The sequence below is a fragment of the Lytechinus variegatus genome, chromosome 6, assembly GCF_018143015.1.
Source record: "Lytechinus variegatus isolate NC3 chromosome 6, Lvar_3.0, whole genome shotgun sequence".
Classification (NCBI taxonomy): Eukaryota; Metazoa; Echinodermata; class Echinoidea; order Temnopleuroida; family Toxopneustidae; genus Lytechinus; species Lytechinus variegatus.
In genome coordinates, this window is record NC_054745.1 from 177,128 (window position 1) to 199,703 (window position 22,576).

Sequence of the window (22,576 nt, forward strand, 5' to 3'; positions counted from 1 at the left end):
AGGTAAATTTGAAAAATTTGAAAACAATTGTAAGATCTTCAAGTCACACAGGGGCAAATTCAAGGCTATAAAGGGTAATTTTGTGATTATAATGGCCACGTTCACTAACTAACAAGCAAATAAAAAACCCTGTCTTGTTTTCGAATCAAACAAAGAGAAACAAGATGACGAAAATTCGGAAATCAGAAATGAGATATGTATCATCTTGATCTTGTATATATTTTATGTTGTTCATATATTTGATAAGGTTATACATGTATTTAAATCTTATTATAGGCCTATTTAATCAGTTTACCGTTAATAGTTAGGTGTACAATAATGTTTCCATGATTTTGTTTTACATTTACCGGTATATTTTTTAAGGTCTTACCCTGTTTTTGATATATACCTTATTGTAATTACTATTTTGCTATGTTTTTGTACACCAGGACAAAGATGCAAAATAGTATTTTATCTCTGCTCTTGTGAACCTGCTTAAATGTGTAAATAATTATAATGATAATAATAATTATTTTTCATGGTTATTTTTGAAAACTTTGATCAGTAGCTTCCCAGAAAAGACAAGCGTCTTTTATGTATTTGATTACTTGTGGATGAGAACTTCAAGGCCCCTACATGTATATGCAGTTCATTTTAAGTCAGATGTTGCATCAACCAAAGTGTAACGGCGGCCATTTTAAACTCATCTTTCTGAGCCATCTTGTATTTTGGACATACATGTACTTAACCACTGACTAACCTTGTGTAACTTATCTCAAAATATTACCTGACACTTTCAACCATGAGTAAGACACCAAAACAAACTCAATAAATTTGTAGGTAACAGCAACCATTTTAGACTCCATTTTTAGAAGCCATCTTATAGTTTTTCGCCATACCATGCGTACAGGACCACTGACTGTCCAATTTGTGACCAGTCACCCAAACGCCAAAAGCAAATTTTTCAAATATACGAGACTTTTTCACACAACCCTGCGGTAGAATAATCAATTGACTGAGGTAGGCAACGCTGTTGAATAAATGAAATAAAATAACAAGTGGAATGCCTCTGGCGGTCTCATCGGCATCACGCAATTCAATATAGCAGCAGTGCTGACTTTGAAAACTACTTTTAAATAATTATTCACAAAATACACCATTCATATATAATGATACAATACTACGTTCATTGACATTTGACCTAGATCATGTGACCAAAAACTTGTCAGTGATACTTGATTACCCCTATATCCACATTTCATACACTATATCTATAAACTTTGAAAGGTCATGTGACCTGAAAATCACACAAGATGTTCAGTGATACTTGGTTATACTCTTATGTCCAAGTTTATGGATCTGATGACTCAGATCCATAAACTTTCAAAGTTATTATGGTAATTCAAAAGATACTCCCTGCATGGCCAAAGTTCATTGACTTTTGATGATGGTCATGTGACCTGAAATTTTCACAGGAAGTTCAGTGATACTTGATTACTCTCTATGTCCAAGTTTTATGAACTAGACCAATACACTTTCAAAGTTATGATGGTAATTCAACGAATACCCCAACTTGGCCAAAGTTCATTGACCTTACGTGACATTTGACCCTGATCATGTGACCTGAAATTCGCACAGGATGTTCAGTGATGCGTGACTACTCTTATGTCCAAGTTTCATGAATCAGATCTATAAACTTTTAAAGTTATGAGGGTAATTTAACAGATACCCCCAATTTGGCCAAAGTTTATTGACCCTAAATGACCTTTGACCGTGGTTATGTGACATGAAACTCATGCAGGTTGTTCAGTGATACTTGATTAACCTTATGTCCAAGTTTCATGAACTAGGTCCATATACTTTCTAAGTTATGATGACATTTCAAAAACTTAACCTTAGGTTAAGATTTTGATGTAGATTCCCCAACATGGTCTAAGCTCATTGACCCTAAATAACCTTTGACCTTGGTCATGTGACCTGAAACTCAGGTCACAGGATTTTCAGTAATACTTGATAAACATTATGGCCAAGTTTCATGAACTAGGTCCATAGTTATGCTGTCATTTCAAAAACTTAACCTTCGGTTAAGATTTGGTGTTGACGCCGCCGCCATCAGAAAAGTGGCGCCTATAGTCTCACTCTGCTCTGCAGGTGAGACAAAAATGAAATGAAAGCATTGTTGCCAGATAAGATTGGACAACTGAAAATATAAACATAGATTTTTTTACAAAAACCTGTATGCTTGTCGTTTCCCTTACATTGCTGTTGTTATTTTTGGCTTTAAGGTGCGTACCATTCAACTATGAATATTTACGCCTATCTACCTACAAATATACACCTAAGATGTGTTTAGGCATTGTTGTATATTGATTACAATTTAATTCTAACCTGGAATCAGCAGTTGTTTCTAATGTAACTGGATGAGGGATGCTAGATGATGATGATGGATTGTTGACTGGTGGCATATTACTGGCTGATGTGGGATCCTCGGCTAAATGAAATTAAAAATCAAACAATTGTTATCAGAAGTTGAATTTTCTTAGGTCACTCATTAGAGTTAAATGTTTTTCCTGCTGCCTTGCTAATTAAAGGTCCTATGACACCAATTCCATCTTATTCTAGATACATATCTATTATTAGGTAGTTTTACTTGAAAAATATGAATTTGCCATCGGTTCCTGTGTACGACGAACCAGTGTTGAGTTATTCCATGGAAATGAACTTCAACGGGAACGCCCCCCTAAAATCGACCTGTCAATCATTGTGATGTCATCGAAAGCAGATTTTCCCAGCTGTGCAGCCGTACCCCTAGTTATTGTACATGTTCCACGTGCAACCACAATAGGCACTTCACGCTCCAAACGTCAACAACACTCGGCAGTTTCCTTCCCTGACGTCATAATTGTCACGTGATTTACGAAACCCAAATCGGGCTGAATTTTTGTGGGCAGGGTGAATTTGGCTCGATTTTCAATATCAAACTGCCTTTGAACCTGATGTGGGACGTATTTCGGGTAAAATTTTGATGAAATCGTAATTAGTAACCACTAAGCTAACGAATAAATCAGCATCTTTGCTGTATTTCAAGGGACTTGTAAAGCAACCAAAAAGGGTTCCTTGTTTGATAAGAGTTCATTATGTTTCAAGACAGGAACCAGGCCTTGTCAGTTTTGTCCTCACATGAGACACATTTGAAAGTAGTATGAGGTATCACCAACAGAATAACTTCTTAATGTTATATAGAAGAGACGTACATGTATGATTCATTAATTTATCCAATAGGACGTTCGTTATCAATCAACTTCATCTTTGCATAATAAGTTCACAGAGAAATTGCAAGAGAGTTCTTAATAGCTGAAAGAAAACTTTGAGATTAACAGCCAAGCCATAAATATACACCATTTTGGAAGTCACATTTTGTTACCATGTTCATATTTCTAGAATGTTCAAATGTTGATTACAAAACCCCCAATATACAATTATTTTCACTCCTCTTCTTTCTCTATATCTAAATGCCAGTTGCAAACTTTATGAATTTTCTATTGCCACCTCAAAGACTCCCACAGTGCAGTTTGTGAATAGTTAAATGTAATATTGTTTTAATGTTTGTGCCTAGATTATCTAATTAATTTATCACATCTAAATTAGTCTTTGTTTCATTTAAGAGGGATTAATTCATAAAACTCTATTAACTAGAAATTCAAGGTTTTATTATTAATAATAATACCACTTAGCGTCATTGGGACGATGAGTTCTTTTCTTGTCCACTGTTTCAATATGAAGTGCAATAACACTTTATTTCTGCTGAAGCTTCGTGTTTCCAACTCGAACATCACTTTCTCCTTCTTCACATAGTAAAAATTCTCAAGAATCTACAAAATAAAAGTAACAATTTTGTATAATTTCAACAAATAACATAACACAAATTATTTTGTGCGTGTGGATTCCATTTTAAAATAATTTCCTTAATCATTGCATATCCACTTCAGCCTATTGGCCATTCTTCTACTATTCCATGCAAAAGTAATATAATACCACATTCATACATGTATACAAACAAAAAGTTTGATAATAAACAAAATAGAGTACATGACTACATTGTAGTTTGATCGACACCCATCTCATTATAAATTATGCAGAATCTTTCTAGTCACATGCATATCACTTAAATGATAAAAGAGGCTTTCTAAGGACTTGCCCACTGACTGAAATTCAATTGATTCAACTCCATTAATGACAAAAGCTAATTGGGAGAACATTACTTGCATCACGTACATGTATTCAATCATTGGCTCAATTAAAAAATAGAAAACGTACATAAATTTCAGTGAATTACTTATTCTTATATTTTCGTGTTTTGAAACCATGCAGGGGCAGATCAAGGAATTCCCAAAAGGGACAGGGGGCATTTTTGTACAAAAAAATGTAAAACAAAAATAAAGAAATGAAACTGTAACAAAAAGCTCCTCATTCCCGAATGAAAGTGATTAATGTTACAAATTTGAAAACTAAAAAGAAAAATTTATATACAGGCCTACACGATATTTTCAACTACATACATTTTTAAAATAAATCTTATTCAAAGTATTCTTCCAAAATGTATGAATTGTGACAAAGATGAAACATATTTTGTTACCTTTCGTTTCTCCGTTGGGCTTTCTTTGAATGTGATCTCTAATCCTCCCCAGCCCCACCACACTTGGAATTCTTCTTCGGAGATTGGAGCCTCATATCCCTTCAGGATCTTAAAAAAAGCATGAATCTTTTTTATTAAAAGGCCTTGAACCATTGACTCTACAAAAAGACTAAGAGCAGGTAATTTGTATTCTGTACAATCATGGTACGATGAGAAAATTTGTTTTTTCTTATTTCAAGACGGAAAAAACAAATATTGAGTGAGAACTAATTCTTATTTAAGGTCGTTGATCACTTTGTGTAAAAAGAAAAAAAAACTTCTGCTTCCTAGACTCACTCCATATTTGATTTGCTGTTAAAGTTAAGAAAATTCAACACTTTTGCAATCAACTTTAATTTGTATCTGCACTGATTAGTCAACACAACTGGAAGGAAAATGGGTTCGTATAACGGCCTATGATCAGAGTGAAGAAGGTTGTTAGGTCCGGGGGCGTATTCAAGATTCAAGATGCCCCCCCCACTTTCAAGAGTGGGGGGGGGGGCTCATTTTCCCAAGGTAAAATTTGACAAGAAAAAAAAAGAAAGGTTTTCAACCAAACATAAGGACATTTGGTCCACGAAATAAATGAAAAGCAAGAAAAAAAAGTGTCTCTTTTAATAGCATTTTCACAGGACAAATTACGAGCCGGCTTTGGTCAGTTGTCTTTCAATTATCTATCAACATAATCCAAATTAACACTCGGTAAGGGGGAAAGATGAAGAGAAAAAGACTAACCTCGCTTTCTTTGATGCTTGCATCTCTCACATGAACATAAACCATGTGATCCTCATTCCTCAGAGCTGGTACAGGAATACATGGTGTACAATACAAACGTTTCCCATGGAACAACCGTCCTATGACACCACCAATCCAAAATTCAGAAAAGTGGTCCAAGAATATATCTAGATCATAATCTCTGACAATACATCGTGGATTACTCGTGCTTGTTGAATGAATCGCCTTAAACCTTGTCGAACCTAATTGTGAAAAACATACATGTTACAGTTAACTTTGGCCTAAACCATCTATCAAAAAGACCGTCATTTGCTTTTGATCACAGAATGCAGAGTGTGAAACGTAAAATTTTCCAAACACAAAATAATATAATTTTTGGATGTACTACTAACGGTATAATGAAGAAAGTTTGATGAAATATGAACAAATTGAGATTTAGAAACAAAAATGAGAAAAGAGGAAATGTGTATGATAGCAAGGCCTGTATAACATCCCTCATCAGTTTTAATACATCTTGTATTTTTTTTCAGAAGTAGAATGGACGACATAGCGATTTTATTGAACAAAAGATAGATGACAAATTTAATAGAATACTTCAGACAATAAAAGTTATAAAATACCTGTCAATCAACGGAAAAACATGACTAATAAAAAAAAACAAAAATGAATGTAAGGTCGAAAGATAAGGAAAATATGAGGGAACGAGAGAGGCTATGATAAGACAAGTGGAATGCCTCTGGCTGTCTCACCTGCATCACGCGATTCAACATAGAAGCAGTACTGACTTTGAAAATTACTTTAACTCGCACAAGATGTTCAGTGATACTTGGTTACTCTTATTTCCACGTTTTATGAACTAGACCAATACACTAACAGAGATAGGATGGTAATTCAACAAATACCCCCAATGTGGCCAAAGTTCATTGACCTCACATGACCTTTGACCTTGATCATGTGACCTGAAACTTGCACAGGATATTCAGTGATACTTGATTACTCTTATGTCAAAAGTCAGATCAATAAACTTGCAAAGTTATGTTGGTAATTCAACAGATACCCCCATTATGGCCAAAGTTCATTGACCTTTGACCTTGGTCATGTGACCTAAAATGTGCACAGGATGTTCAGTGATAATTGATTACTCTTATGTCCAAGTTTTGTTAACTAGACCAACATACTTTCAAAGTTATGATGGTAATTCAACAGATACCCCAAATCTGCCAAAGTTCATTGACCCTAAATGACCTTTGACCTTGGTCATGTGACATGAAACTCACGCAGGATGTTTAATGATACTTGATTAACCTTATGTACATGTTTAATGAAGTAGGTCCATATACTTTTTAAGTTATGATGTCATTTCAAAAACTTAACCTTAGGTTAAGATTTGATGTTGACGCCAAGCTGCCGCCGCCGTCGGAAAAGCGGCGCCTATAATCTCACTCTGCTATGCAGGTGAGACAAAAATCTGCATTTCTCACAAAAGAGAAAGGGGACAAAACAAATTACAATTGGCTTGAAATACTTTCTGAATGGCAAGAGCCGGGTGAATTGTTTTACGGATGGTTCATTTTAATTCCAAGACTTCATTACCCAAAGAATAGTTCAAGTAGACTCTGTATGTAGACGCGGATAATGATGATGCTTAGATTGCCTAGTGGGTATAAAACATTAAAAAACCCTGATGAGAAGTATATATATACTTGACTGAGCAAAGGGCCTTCTTAATGAGGTACACTGTATATGCTTTACACATCAGAGTTGAAATAGATGAAAAACTTGAAGTTACGAAAAACATAAATAATAGGATATACCATTATGACGATAGTAGATGAAGACTTCTGCCTGCTCCGGCTTTGTGAATATACCGCAATGGGGCATCGTTACTATCACAGGACTGTCAAAGATCGCATCAGAAGGCGACATCTTCAATCCAACTGAAATGATGGGTTCTGTCTCCTTCAGCTCCAGCTCAGGTGGGACCTCTTCAATCACTTCCACGGTGATGTCCTTTGCGCCGTAAATTTCATGCTTTGAAATTTTGACAGTAATACCATACTTTTCCAGATTGATCAGGTCGTATTCTTCATCATCAGTATGATCCTCCTCAGTAGTCTGGGTTTGAGTTTCATTCTGCTCACTCTGCTCCCTCTTAACTGCAGGGTTTGGATCATCCTGATGTGTAGGGAAATCCTCTGAAATTGTTTCAGTAGATACTTCTGATTCCTTGGGACGTTCTGTATTAAAGGTCAAGTGCACTCCTGTTACACCCACAAATGTAATAAACGCCCACAAATGTAATAAAACTTTACCCACCAATGTAATAACATCCAAGAATGTAATAATTTTTGATCGCCCACAAATGTGATAATGACTTTACCCGCAAATGTTAAAAATTTGAAGGGATTTTTGGCGAATCTGTTCTAAACTAAAACCCTATAGTAATGCTTTCATATATACTCATATATATATATATATACTCATATATATTCATATCACAGTCTTTTTTCTCCAGACCTGGTTACTGTAGTACACCATCGAATGCAGCAAAGGCTTAAATTTGTTCTAGCTCTTCACTTAAAAGAAATTTACTGGCCGCCTCTTCTTGGGTAAGACGTGCATGTATCATATATCAGCTGGTGGGAAAATGTCATTTTCGCTGTCAAAACACGACGAAGACGATGACATCTTATCTGCCATCTTCGATTCTATATATAACATATACAGCGAATAAAAAAAACTAAACGCGAACAAGGATACATGCATTGTACACGCACGTGTTTGCGGAGTCCTTAACACACGGGGTGAATGGCGGAGTTTCCAGTCGAATCAATAGTACGATTTCGTATATTAATATTTTAATTTTGAGTTCATGAGCGTAATTCAGCGATGGCAACATGTTGCATGAATTCACACATAATATTTTACTTAAATAAAAAACTCCAATAGCCACAACACTAAAACTTTCAAACCTATGACATTTAAATTTTTTTTTTCGCAAATCAGTTATTCGCACAATTCAGTGATATGCAAATGAGAGAGCTGAATGTCCATCACTTACTATTTATTTTGCTATTTAATTATTTGAATCGTACAATATTTCAATTTTTACAGATTTTACAATAAAGATCCTGTCTTTTTGAACCACAAAACGTCGAAACAATGATAATTATTGATGTACAGGGAGAAATAACACTTGTTTCACATGATAGAGAGGAGAAAATTAGATTATTATTATATTCCAATGAAATGAAATACAAAGTAGATATTGAGTGGATGATGTCATTTGTGTCGTCATTAGCCGACCAGTATATGTGAATACAACTATTTTGTAAAATTAAGCAAAACTTTGAAATGTGATGGCTTTCTTTTTTACGTCCAAATTGGATTAAAAAATCATTGTTATGCCTGTTTGATTTTTCTCTTTTATTCAAACCAACTTTTTGATGGGTGGACTTGATTAAGTGAATGAAAACAATCTTGCGTAATGAGCCTTTAGCGAATGACACATGGTAATGACCTTCATTACTCTACAGATGCCCATAATAATGATAATAAAAACAATAATAATTCTTAAGTAACAAGAGTAGCCACTTCATTTCTTATGAAATGTTTTCTCAATAGGCCATGCAACACGTGAAATAATTATACCCTCCCAAATCTGATAAATGTTGAGCGCCAGATAATTACGCAAAAGACAAAAGATTTGTCCTTTTTTAAAGTATTGGATCGAATCCATGCATGGCTTCCCATTAATAAGATGTTCTTACCTTGATAGTAATGGGCTTCTTTAGATTTTAATCTGAAAATTAATCAAATGAGAATTCAATAACCATTAAATCTACAAGGTATCATGATATAACAGTGACATTGATGACTCCTTTGGCATTATTTTGCTCTGTTAGTAGTTAGATATATCTATCAAAGATGGAGGAAATGCACAAAATAGAATTATTCCCTTATTGCTTGTTCGATCATTTCGGTACTCTGAAATTTTGATCAAGATGAAACTAGAAATTTGATTTGATTTAAATTGATTAATTGATTTCCGTATCACAATTGTACATTATATACATAACATAAGGTAGAAAATACTACAAGACATGATATATATATATATATATTCAACACAATCATAGATTTAAGGAACATAATTCAAGAAATAAAGTTATCTCAGATGACATTTGTATTTAAAAGTAAAACTGAGGATCTTGCCAAAAAAAATCAAAGCTTGCACAAGAGGCAAGCCCCTACATGTAACTTAGTTAAATTACAAAATTACAACAAAGAAATATCGTAATATATAGAAATATTGTTTAAAAAATAAATACAAAAAACATTACTGATGGATCGTGTGAGAAAATATTATTTTTTACAATATTATAAGAGAGAGGGGGTGAGGGGGAGAAGACAGGAGGGACAGAAGAGTGAAGTGTACACTGAGTAGAAAGAAGGCGGGCAGCAGGACCAGGTACTTTGGCTAATTGCAATTTTGAAAAGAAAAAATAAAACAAATAATATCCATGGCTATGGGCTTATTTCGAAAGGGTGGGTGCTGTCGTGTTAGGGTGCGTCAACGCGAACGCGAAGTTTCGTCCAAAGCCCCCCCGGTTTGGCCGAAAGGGTGCATTGGGAGCGCCACGTCGCGTCGCGTTCACTGGAACGCGCCCTTTCGTCCAAACCGGGGGGGGGGGCTTTGGACGAAAGGGCGCGTTCCAGTGAAAAGGGTGTGTTTAATAATAATGAATAAATAAATACAAATATTTATAATAAAGCTGAACAAACAAAAAAGACGAGTGATATGTGAAATTTGCATAGGAACATAAATCATCATATGGCACAAACATTCTTTTTAAGGTAAAAAAAAAACAATGACGGCATGCTGCATGAGGATTTTTCAGTGGAAATGTTTTATGGTGTAATATATTTGATACATGTAAAAATTATGACTGATTTCAAGGTTCTTTCAAATAAAAAAAAGTAACTTACCTTCAATTTTATACTTTGCAGGTGTGTATTTATTACAAAGGAAAACATTCGTATACCTGGAGATATTTGGTGTCCCCCAAATTATAAAACTTACGGCAGATGTGTCCTGGAAGGGCAAGGCTAAAATTGATGTCGGGTCAGCATTCACAACGTTTAACTCTTCAGACCCTACCTTACTATATTTTACACTTGAGACCCTGCCTCAGTATATTTTGTGAGATGTATCTGTTGTGTATGTGTGTGTGTTGTGTGTATAGTAATAATAATATGTGCGTGTTGTTTGTATAATAATAATAATACTTATAATAATAAAAATAATAACAATAATAATAATAATACTTATAATAATGATAATAATAATAATTTTCACCCCAAAGTGGCTTATTGCAAGGGTGGGTATCTGATTTTATTATCATTTTTATTATTATTATCATCATTATTATTCTTAGTTGAACTTTTCTTTCTTTTCCTCAAATTGTCAATGCTTTAAATGATTGAAAATCCACTATTTTATGTGCAAATTGGCAATGTTTGACAAAATACCTTATATTCAGCTTTCTTATAAAATAATATTTGTATTTATTTATTCATTATTATTAAACACACCCTTTCGTCCAAACCGGGGGGGGGGGGGGGGGGGGCTTTGGACGAAAGGGCGCGTTCCAGTGAACGCGACGTGGCGCTCCCAATGATGCACCCTTTCGGCCAAACCGGGGGGAAGGGGGTGGGGCTTTGGACGAATCTTCGTGTTCGCGTTGACGCACCCTAACGCGACAGCACCCACCCTTTCGACCCTTTTGCTATGTGTATAATATGAGCGCATCATCACATTTACACAAAGGTCGAGTATAATTAAACTAGAGATGCTTGGCGGGTCATGTATCCCCCGAACCCACCATGTCATCCATCATAGCGATATACAGTGCGTATCAAAAAAAAGTTTACACTTGAAAAAATCCTGTAAAATTGTACAATTGTCATATCCTGAACATTTCCCCACATTTTAGGATAGGTACAGATCCATTTAAGCAAATGAAGATATAACTGTCAAAAAGTATTTCCGCTTGAGTGAGCACCACTCACTTTTGAAAAGTTAGTGAAAAATGATTTGCACAGAGCTTCGAATTAGTTATGTGAATAAAAGTAGACTTTAATCATGAAGAACATGATAAATTTAACTAGTAAACTTCATTAGAAGATATCTTTTACCGTTTTTAACTTGTTTCTTTGCCCAAAACACTTCGAAGAGTGCATTGCGCCCCACCCCACTCCCCCACACACCAAGGCCATTGTGACAATATTTGCTTTACACTGAGCTGTGATTTACATGAAATGGCTTCTGCTTGACTTTCATTTTTCAATCATTATCACGCTTGGGAAAAGTGTGGAGAAACAATTATTAAACAATAAATGAAATGTAAACCCTCTTTAAATGATAAAAAACTTAATGAAAAAATGCAGGAGATGTCTGATATAAGCTTTTGTTCAGATTCATTTATGTCCTCAGATGCAGCTGGCACAAAAAGGGTAAAGGTTGTGCTTACTAAGTGTTGAAATTTCAATTTGGGATGCAACATTGTTACAAAATGCTTGAATGTATCCGTTTTATTTCAATTGACCAAAAGTGCTAGGGAAATGCATGAAAAATGTTTTGCAGGGTGAGTTTGAGTTTGCCCTTCCCCTTGATACAGCCAGAAAACAAGCATTTCTGCACAAACAGATTTCTGCTTTCTACACTCAAGTGTAACATTCTGTCAAAACTTTTACTGTCATTGGATAGATGAGACCCAAACCCAAGATTATATGTGAAAAAATTACCCACATGGAGTATATTTTTTAATCCAAAGGGCTTTTTCAAAGTGTAAACTTTTTCTTGATACGCACTGTATACAGCTCACACAGAAATTTGACAAATAAATACAATTATCATGGCGACAATGACCCTAGCATGCAGTTCCCCCAAGCCCATCTAGCCCATGTGGTTGAAAAGTGACTTATGGTTGTGGAGAGTCTTGCATGTAAACTTCAACGTTGACATGAAAATGACCTTTGACCTTACCATGTGACCTCTGGCTGCAACATAACATGCAGGTTCCCCAAGTCCATATACCATCCAAGTTTGGTTGAAAAGTGACTTACGGTTGCAGAGTTAGGTGTCATAATTAAGAGAGTCTTGCATGTACACTTTCATGTTGACCTGAAAATGACCTTTGACCTTACTTTGTGACCTCCGACTCCAGCATAACATGCAGGTCCCCCAAGTTTATCTACCATCCAAGTTTGGTTGAAAAGTGACTTACAGTTGTGGAGTTATGTGTCATAAGGTTTGTGTTTGACGGACGTTTGGATCCCTCAGTCTCGCCTTCCACTCTGGTCACCTTTACCATGGCAACAATGTCTCCGCCATGTCACATTAAAAGATGATCAGAGAAGAAATGCAGCTGGTAGAGCGCTCACAAGGACATCTCTGCTATTTCCACAAAAACTCTTGTTGCCATGGCAACGATGTCTCCGCCACACCAAAATCTATAGGCGGCTTTGCTATACCATACTCGACCTTCATGCCAAATTTGGAGATGATCAGAGAAGAAATGCAGCTAATAGAGCTCTGACAAGGAAATCTCTGCAGCAGCGGCGGCGGATGCCGCCAAATCCATAGTATCATCCGAATTCTGTTCGCGGATACAATTATTCAGCTTGACCCGTTTGCAACGAGTATTGCAGAATTAACATTTTTTCAGTTTGCATTTTAAAATATTTACGTAAGAGGATTCTTTGAAATCTTGAGGCATAGAGTTCCAGTAGGCAGGCCTGGAAATGACAAATGAATTCTTTGCAAAGAAAGTTCTCCTTAAAGGAAGGTGATAGTATTGTCGTTGCCTTGTTGGGTAGCAGTGTATGGATGCATTTTTACGGAACATATTAGAGAAAGTGGCGGGGAAATCGTCTGCTTAATTTGAACATAAATTGACAAAGTTCGAAAAGATATATGTCACTTATTTATTAAAAAAAAAGATATCAGTATGTTGATCGAAAGTGTGTTAGAAAAATTATTCTTAGAACTTTTTTTCTGGAGAAGTAATATTCTATTTACTTGTGTTTGTACTGCACATCCCCAGGCAAGTATTCCATTAATAATATAAGGTAGAATAAGGTTGTAGTATAATGTTAACAAAGTGCAGGAAGGGAGAAAATGTTTGAGTTTATTAATAATTCCAAAGTTTCTAGAAATTGATTGACATACATGTATACTATCGATATGAGGCTTCCAGGATAATTTGTTGTCAATACGGACACCCAAGAATTCGGTGGAATCATTATTAAGAACGAAATTATGTTATATATAAGAAGAATTGTAAAAACAATTACATTATTTATTTAGCAATTTCCCCCTTTAAGAATAGCCTAGAATGATCAAGAACATTCCGCAACATAAGCTGTTGTTAAGCAGGCCTCTGCCTATTTCAAGGCCAAGGATTATTGTTATTTCTGAATTGAAATTACTTTACAATAGAATTGTATTGGTAGTGGAATTGAATAGGCTTAGCTATTTTGTTGACACATGTTAATTTCAATGAGGTCATTCAAGAGTCTTCTGGAATTTGACTGCTCCTGAAAGGAGAATGTTTTTTTAAAGACAATACTAGAACCTTCGATAATAGTTAATACTATATAGAAGCCTCTAGAATAGTGAATACTAGAATGATATAGAATAGTTGAAATGTGCATATATAAGCTGCAGTTTGTACAAGGACTTCATCATATCATACCAGATCACTTCACCAGATCAGAGCTAAGAGTTTCACGCCAGAGTTTAATTCCACCTGGAATATTTATCTTCTGTGGAATCATTTGCCCGCCATCAATGAACTGTTTGCAGTTATTTTGAGAAAGGAATTCTCAGTTCTCATCGAGAACATCAACCTCATCAACCTGATTAATGAACACTCTTCAACCCATGGATTGCTGAAATTGACTGTCATCAACATCGTCTTCACGGACATTTCAACTCGTTACAGTGACTCTTGTTATTCATCGTGCTTCAACATCAGTTTCATCATCGCCATCATTGTGGACTTTTATCTGGATTTTATCATTTGGATTATTAATCAGATATATTGAAAATCTGTCACCTCAAGAGGCGTAAGATATTTATTTATGTTTTCTTATTTTTTGAGTGTTATATTTCCTGTAATAAAAGAAAAGGAAATTCAATTTCAAATTATTTCATTGTTAATTGTTGCAATATCGTAACAATTATCAAAGAAATACTGTAAGGTAGAGTATTGATTTTATTACTGAAAAGCATGTAGATTGAATTCTGGTGATTAAGCGACAGTTTGTTGGCCTTGATCCCATCTGTAACATTTGTTAGTTCAAAATTTACGATTCTTACAAGTTGGTTAATATCACCATGGGAAAAGAAAATATTGGAGTCATCAGCAAAAAGTATAAATGAAGTAAATTTGATGTATTTTTAATATCATTGATATAAGAAATAAAAAGTGGGCCTAGTAGGCTACCCTGGGGGACACCGCAATTAATTGGAAGAGTAGTCAAATTTTTATCATTTACTGATACAAATTGGGTCTTATCAGTGACGTAGCTCCTGAACCACTCCAAGGCCTTCCCTCTAACTCCATAATGACACAGTTTATGAAGGAGAATTTCACAATTTATAGCGTCAAAAGCCTTGGACAAGTCCAGGAAAATACAGACAGTATGACAACCATTATTGATGGATGTGGTGACTTTATTAATTAATGACAATATTGCATGAGAAGTACTATGGTTTTTCACAGAAATTGGAAGTTTGAAAAAATGTTGTGTAATTTGAAAGAAAAAGTACTCGTTCTGGTATAGAAACGTTTTTCTAGAATTTTAAATAGTGAAGTAAGGATATTGGACGATAGTTGGAAACGAGTTGGCTATCACCTTTTTTTAAAAAGTGGGATGACTGGATATTTTCATTTTATTGGGGACCCGTCCAGTGCTACGAGAGATATTAAAGATATGTGCCAATGGATTAATGATGGCTGTAATTATCTTTTTTAGAAGAAAGCAATAGGTATACCGTCATACCCCGGGCTTTTCTTGTTCTGTAGATCTATTGCTAACAATATTTATGATTTCCGTTGAATTAGTAGGATTAAAAGACATGGAATTTGGGTTAAGGTCATCAAGGAAATCAGAAAGATTTGTTAGATCGAGGTATATTTTTAGCCAAGTTGTTTCCAACATTTGAAAAATATGAATTCTCCTGTTATTATATTAGGTCGCATTTCATAAGTTGGGTATGCAAAAAGGGTGGCGTATGAACAATTTTCCGCACGGTGCCATGGATAAATTGTTGCTACATCACAGCATCTTGACCAAATTTATTGAGTAATATCTCATTTTGAAGCTAGAACTATAGGCTAAATATATTACTATGAATTAAATCGATACAATATCAGGAACAAAAACTATAGCACATTAAGTTAGAAGTAACAGGGGTGGCGGAGCCGGTGGATGTGGTAAATGATAAAATATTAATTAAACCTAATTAACAACTTACTATAATATGTAATATGACTGTTATCCTCATATTTTTGGGCGTTTTAAAGCAGGGAACAACTAAATGTCATAAAAATTTGACAATTTTGAAAATATGCAGCAATGGAATACATGTGTATGTCAGCTCTGATCTGCAACCTAATCAATTAGTAAATCGGAGAGATTTAGTTAATTATCTAATTTGTAATCTTAATTTTTAGTACAAATGTTGTGTATCATTGCAACAAACATTTCTACCCATGATATTGTCATTTTGCCAAGCATATAAATACAGTGACAGGTATTTTGGGGGCAAAAATGTGAAATTAAATACTGTTAATTAATTAGTATAATTAATATGCATACAATAACAGATAATTATTTGATTTTTGGTACAGATTTAATTATTGATGTTTAAAGACTATAACTGCAAAATACTAGGGTGATCCAATGTTGCATTAACTATTGACACCATTTTATATGCAGCAGGTCCAATTTGAGAAAAACACATTTCAAAATTCAGATTTACATTGACGTCTATGTAATAATTAGCTGTTAATTAGTCATTTTAAGGAAAAATGAAGGTATTCGAGACTTAAAACTTTTCATTATTTAGAGAATGGTAATAGCTATAACATATCAAAAAATAAAATTTTTGACCATTTTCACCCTGTTCGCGAGATTGCATTACGAAAATTTCCCGTTTGATTCTCGACCTCACTTCGGACTGCGGTTTCATACCCCGATTTGTGTTTGGAATATCTCAAACAACTTTTCCAACCCCGATAAACCCATCTTGGCCAGGTAATCCCCTTGTCTCGATTTCACCACCACGGGCCAGCTAAATGAGCGTTGAGCCAAGGACGAAATGATAAACAACAGCTGTGCTATTACGTAAGACTTGTCTGCCTGTAGAAGGATCTTCGGAATGAAATTATTGTATTCGATATTAATCACGTTTTCAAAGGCATATTACATTCAGACATCCAATACTAGTCCATTTTCAATTTCGAACGAAGAAAATCGACCTAGAAATAAGGAAAGTAAGCGAAAAAAAATTACGGTATGCTTAGCATGCAAGGACCGCGATGCATGCATAGTTTCTGTCCGTCCAGCAAGAAAATGGGTTCACTCGCACAATGATACAGTCTTAACGTTCGAAAAATAGAAGTAATGGCATACCAACATACAAAGTATAATAATCATGCTGCTGATATGCACAAAAATATGAAATCAATATTTTTTTTTTACCCCAAAGTCTTATTCATAATTTAAATACAAACTATGCCCGTAACTATTTTTTAATCGCAAACGTATTATCTATGTATAGGCCTACACCTCAACTTTGAGAAAAGGACATTTATAGGCCTCACTACAGATATGATTGGCAAATGCACGTTCTTTAGAGGTGTAGAAAGGGGGTAGATGAAGAAAAATAAGTCTAGAAAGAAAAAATTAGACAGCCAGACAGAGAGAAAGAAGGAAAGAAAGAAAGAAAGGAAGGAAGGAAGGAAGGAAGGAAGGAAGGAAGGAAGGAAGGAAGAAAGAAAGAAAGAAAGAAAGAAAGAAAGAAAGAAAGAAAGAAAGAAAGGAAGGAAGAAAGAAAGAAAGAAAGAAAGAAAGAAAGAAAGGAAGGAAGAGAGAGAGAGAGAAAGAAAGAAAGAAGGAAAGAAAGAAAGGAAGGAAGAGAGAGAGAGAGAGAGAAAGAAAGAAAGAAAAACTTTCCATCAACTTGTGTATACATGGAACTCCATGCGCTCGCCGGAACACATTGCAATCCATCGTGTGTGGCCCCCTGCTGTGACCATAGATGCTGGGGTGAATTATCTTCGGACCGAGGTCAAGAAACAGGTGTTTCTATACTTAAATTTCACGCTTGAGGGCAATAGGATTTGTATTACTGGGAGAAGAGATTTGATAAGGAAAAATGGGGTATACAACTCTCAAACGCGAGATTTTCGTCATGGGACCACCTTATGACATGCGACCATTAGTGCCGTCTGTGATAGTATTGTTTGATTTTATTTTTGTGATTGGAGAGCTTTTTTTCTTCTATGCTGAAAAGTTGAGTCTCTTGAAAATGCATCGCATGATATCATTAGATATGATGCTTCATTAACCAAAAAGAAAATGCCTGAATATCAGTTTGAAAGCATTTCGCATTATAAATTCATTGCAAAACATTCTGGGATAGAAAGAGCTCCACATTCATTTAACGATTAAAATAATAATAATAATTAGGCTTATGTCACGCCAAATCCACACTGTAGAGTGCTCAAGGCGCTTTTTAGGAATGTTCCAGTGATAAAACTGAAATGGGTTCATGTAGATCACAGCTCTGGAACACACCATTGTAGGATCTAGTGACTGACATGGAGACTAATAAGATGGTTCTATTAATTAGAGTAGAATGAAACTGGTTATACCATCTAGATGGTTGGGATAGTCTGTTATATGTACATGTACACACCATTGTAGGATCTAGTGACTGTCATGTAAACCAATAAGATGGTTCTATTAGAGTAGAATGAAACTGGTTATACCATCTAGATGGGTGGGATAGTCTGTTATATGTACATGTACACACCATTGTAGGTTCTCGTGACTGTCATGTAGACCAATAAGATGGTTCTATTCATTAGAGTAGAACGAAACTGGTTAAACCATCTTTCGTCTGGTCCCGTACGTCACAGCGCATATTAATTAAAATATTACATCATTAATGGAATTGTAGATCACTAATTTTTTAAATGAATAAAGAGGGCACGACTGGCCTTCCAAAATCCATAAAAGATTTTCTGTTGTGAATTTATTTTACACAACTTTAAAGTCTCTAAATGTCCGTACGTCACAAGTGAAATAGCTTGGACCTGCCCTTTATGAACAATATTGTTTGGTTTTACTAATTTTAGCTACAATTTTTTTTCCTCGAACACATAACTAAGTATTATAAAAAGGAGTTTCATGACCACTTTAGATACAATTACCGTATTTTCCGGGAATATAAACCGCGGCCGTGTATTAACCGTACCCCCAAAATTGGGAGGCTCTAAAAATAAAAAGAAATAGGCAAACCAAGTTATGTAATTATTTCGATGAGCAAATTCTACTGACAGTTTGAGATAGACCAAAAGATACATTACTAATTTTTGTATTTTAAAAAATGGTTACTTTATTCTTTAACTTTATTTTTCAAAGAATATAAATTATTTCTTTGTAGGATAAAGAAAAAAAAGACCATGAAATGGCATTATTGTGTATCAAACTTAAAGTCTGAAAAGGGGGAAAAGAAAACAAAAATGTTGAAAGTGAGGGGGACAAAATGAATAGAGGAATTTTTTATTGTCTAATTTCTAACCGATTACGATTACGATCGATTACGATTACATGCCTATTGTAAAGCATTTTCAATGCACTTTTTAGGTGTAAAAGAATAACTTTTCATTACAAAAAAACAGGGGTTTTTTTAAGGAAAAGGTGACCATAAAATGCCATTTTTTAATATCAAAATTATGGCATAAAAAGGGAATTTTCTTTTTAACTATTGAGAGAAAAACAAAAGAAATAAAGAATAAAGGACATTATTTATTGCCTTTTTACTAACCGATTACGATCGATTACGATTAAATGCCTATTAAAGAGCATTTCCAATGCAATTTAAGTTGAAAAAAAAGTTTTCATCATAAAACAATCATTTTTTTTTAAAACATTTTTAAATTGATAGTAGTTAAATAAATAATATAAACCAATCTTTACAAAACTTCGCAAAATATGCTTCCTATTTTTAGTAACCAACAAATAATCATACATTAAATATTGTATGTAATTTTTGGTTCTCAAATTATTTACCGACAAAGCATAGTCAATTTTCCGATGAAAATTTGTTGTTTCTGTGTATAAACCGCACCCAATATTTCAAGATTGTAAAGTGGGAAAAAAGGCGCGGTTTATACATTTATACACCGGAAAATACGGTATTGTTTTCCTCATAAAATACATCAATATTGCACATACAGCTGTTTCATGATCAGTTTAAGTACAATAATTATGTTCCTCATGCTTAGTATTGTAAATAATTATTTCATTTACATGACCAGTTTAGGTACAATTATATTATTTCATGACATACACTTATAAATGAGTTGGCCCATTGTAATGATCAAATTAATGAGCAGTATAAGAACTGTTTATACACTGATCATATCTAGGTTGTATCAGCCTGAGTGAAGAGGTCACCTTTAGCTTACTACGTTTATTAGTTCACCTACCGTATCTCATCACTGACTGCTTGTAAGAATGATTGAAGATCCTTCTGAGGCATGAAATTGAATATGAAATTTCCTTTACTGATCTGGGGGAAAGAACCCTGAAAGAATAGAAGCATCATTGGAAATAGTAATTCACCAAATCATTTCTTATTCTCATTATCATAATGCTCAAAATTGTATCATGCATAGAATATACCTTTCTTATCTTATTCACATTTTATACAAGTCATATCATGCGTGGATCCAGAGTTGGACTTTTAGAGCGGCTGATTACTGCATGTGAAGGTTGCCAACACTTACAGAGAGCGCGAAGCGTGCTCCCTAGAGGGGAGTATGCACGGAGGGGGAGTATCCCCCCTCGTGTGCGGAGCACAAACTTTTTGATATCTCCTCAAATTCAAATTAACAGAAAATGTCTCTTGCGTCTCTAGGAGAAAATTCAACCGACGCAAATTTTTAAATAGTGATGAGAAAGAGAACAGGAGGAAGATCTGAGGACACAGAGAAAATAAAGACAGAGAGAGAGACAGACAGACAATGCAACATAAATATAGTGTTTATCACAATAAAATTACTCCATATGATTATCTTGTGTTTTGTCTCCTTTTTACACTGTTATGTATCCTCTTAAATTTCTCGATTGTTATTGTCTAAAAATTGACCATCTGATATTCATGGAAATCCATATCGAAGAACTTAATAATTTCCTTGCATTATTTTGAGTTTTCAATACAAATAACCTTCGCTTACATTGTACATGTAGAAAACAAATACAATTTTTACATGAATACCTTATGACCTACTTTCAAGAACTGAACTTGCCACAACACTTCACATCTTTTATCATTAAAAGAACTGACCTTTTGTGTTATTTGACACACATTATTTTTACTGTATGCCATTATATGAAGTGTTATAGCGCCACCTTATGACGCTCGCTTGCTAGTTCATTGCCAAAAGATTATTGCTTGCCCCTTTTCGGCGCCGTGTTGTAAAGACAATGTTTCCTCAATAAATGGTAGGCCCAAATGTAATTATTGTGATCGTTGTGTCATCCTTACTGTCGTGGTGGCAGCTGGATTGAATCCCTGTCATTCATACATAATATGTGCAGTAAAATGGCCACTGCTAAAACTGGCAAACGGTCGGTCGGGTATGACATTTCCCGTGATAGGTAATTGCTTTGGTGAATTGTTCTTTCTCACGGCTAATACAGTCCCACACATAGCCCATTATGTTGGCTTACCCGCGGTACTATTACCGCTATTGTCAACCTCGTCCCCAGGCCCGAGTGAATGGCCGCCCATTTTATGCCCGAGAGAGAGGCACAACCCCCAATAATTTCCCCTATCTGAATGGACTTGATATAGTCTCCTAGACTCCTAGTCCAGGATCTAACATTAGTTATCATCAAAGTGACAAATGCAAAACTGACTCTAATTTCAATCAAAATGAGTTTGAGAGAGGAAGCGATGATCATGCAGATGATTATCATTTTGATGACATGAGTCAAGAATGTGATGATGAAGGAGGTGATCTGTGTATTCAGTTTGATTGCAAGAATCGTGGTGAAGGTACAGTTGATTATTACAATGATAATGTAGACTCACATTATGATCATTATGAATCTGTTAGTTATTTCGATAACGGTAATCAAGAGGATAGTGATGAGAGTTGTGATTACTGTAATAATGTAGACTTGCAGGAATTTAATGAAGAAGGATATGACATGAGTGATTATGATATTAGTAATCAATATGATGAGAGTGTCGGTTATTGCACAGATAACATAGACTCACATGAATGTTATGATGAAGGAGATGAGTACATGTGGGATAGGGTTCAACCCAGTTCTCTCTCCCATATATCACAACATACACAATCAACATGCCAAACAGAGACTTATGCCAATAGTACTAGTTTTGCCCATTCAAAACATGCAGATATAGATAACACAGATAAGTGTCCCCTGTGCTCTAGCGCAAAGGGTAATGTTTCGTACCAACACCATATCAGTGTTTGCCCCTTCTTGCCCTTAGAAGATAGACTGTGTGTTATACAAGCCCGTCGTGTTGCAAAAATCCTTGGGCATGACGATATCCTTGACATAGACTTACAGGACCTAGATGGTTATTGTGATGCTGATCGTGACCTCTCAGATGATAAGTTGTCTGTCGTTGATGACGATATTCCTACTACTGGATGCTACTCCTCCGCGTCGTCTTCAGACATTGATAGGCCTAGGACTCTTGGTCGTGCTGCTGACTCGTCAGAGATAGACGAGTCACCTAATTATTTGGGAGACACTCAAGGCTACAGTGGTAACTCGCCAGGGTCAGGTGAGCGCCACGGGATCAATTCTATGCCACTTTCTTCGAACGTGGCCAGTTCCTCT

General features: G+C 35.2%; 1 protein-coding gene across 11 annotated transcripts in view; it reads right to left on the reverse strand.

The window, feature by feature from the left end:
* LOC121416767 overlaps positions 1-22,576 on the reverse strand; it is a 91,739-nt gene that overhangs the window by 1,419 nt on the left and 67,744 nt on the right. For all 11 annotated transcript variants that reach the window (XM_041610229.1, XM_041610232.1, XM_041610234.1 and 8 more), the window contains 7 exons: positions 20,182-20,279; positions 9,160-9,191; positions 7,204-7,626; positions 5,390-5,631; positions 4,616-4,723; positions 3,707-3,851; positions 2,368-2,470 (listed from right to left, as the gene is read on the reverse strand). In XM_041610229.1, coding sequence (XP_041466163.1) covers positions 2,368-2,470; positions 3,707-3,851; positions 4,616-4,723; positions 5,390-5,631; positions 7,204-7,626; positions 9,160-9,191; positions 20,182-20,279 — 1,151 coding nt within the window. The remainder of the gene's footprint in view (positions 1-2,367; positions 2,471-3,706; positions 3,852-4,615; positions 4,724-5,389; positions 5,632-7,203; positions 7,627-9,159; positions 9,192-20,181; positions 20,280-22,576) is intronic.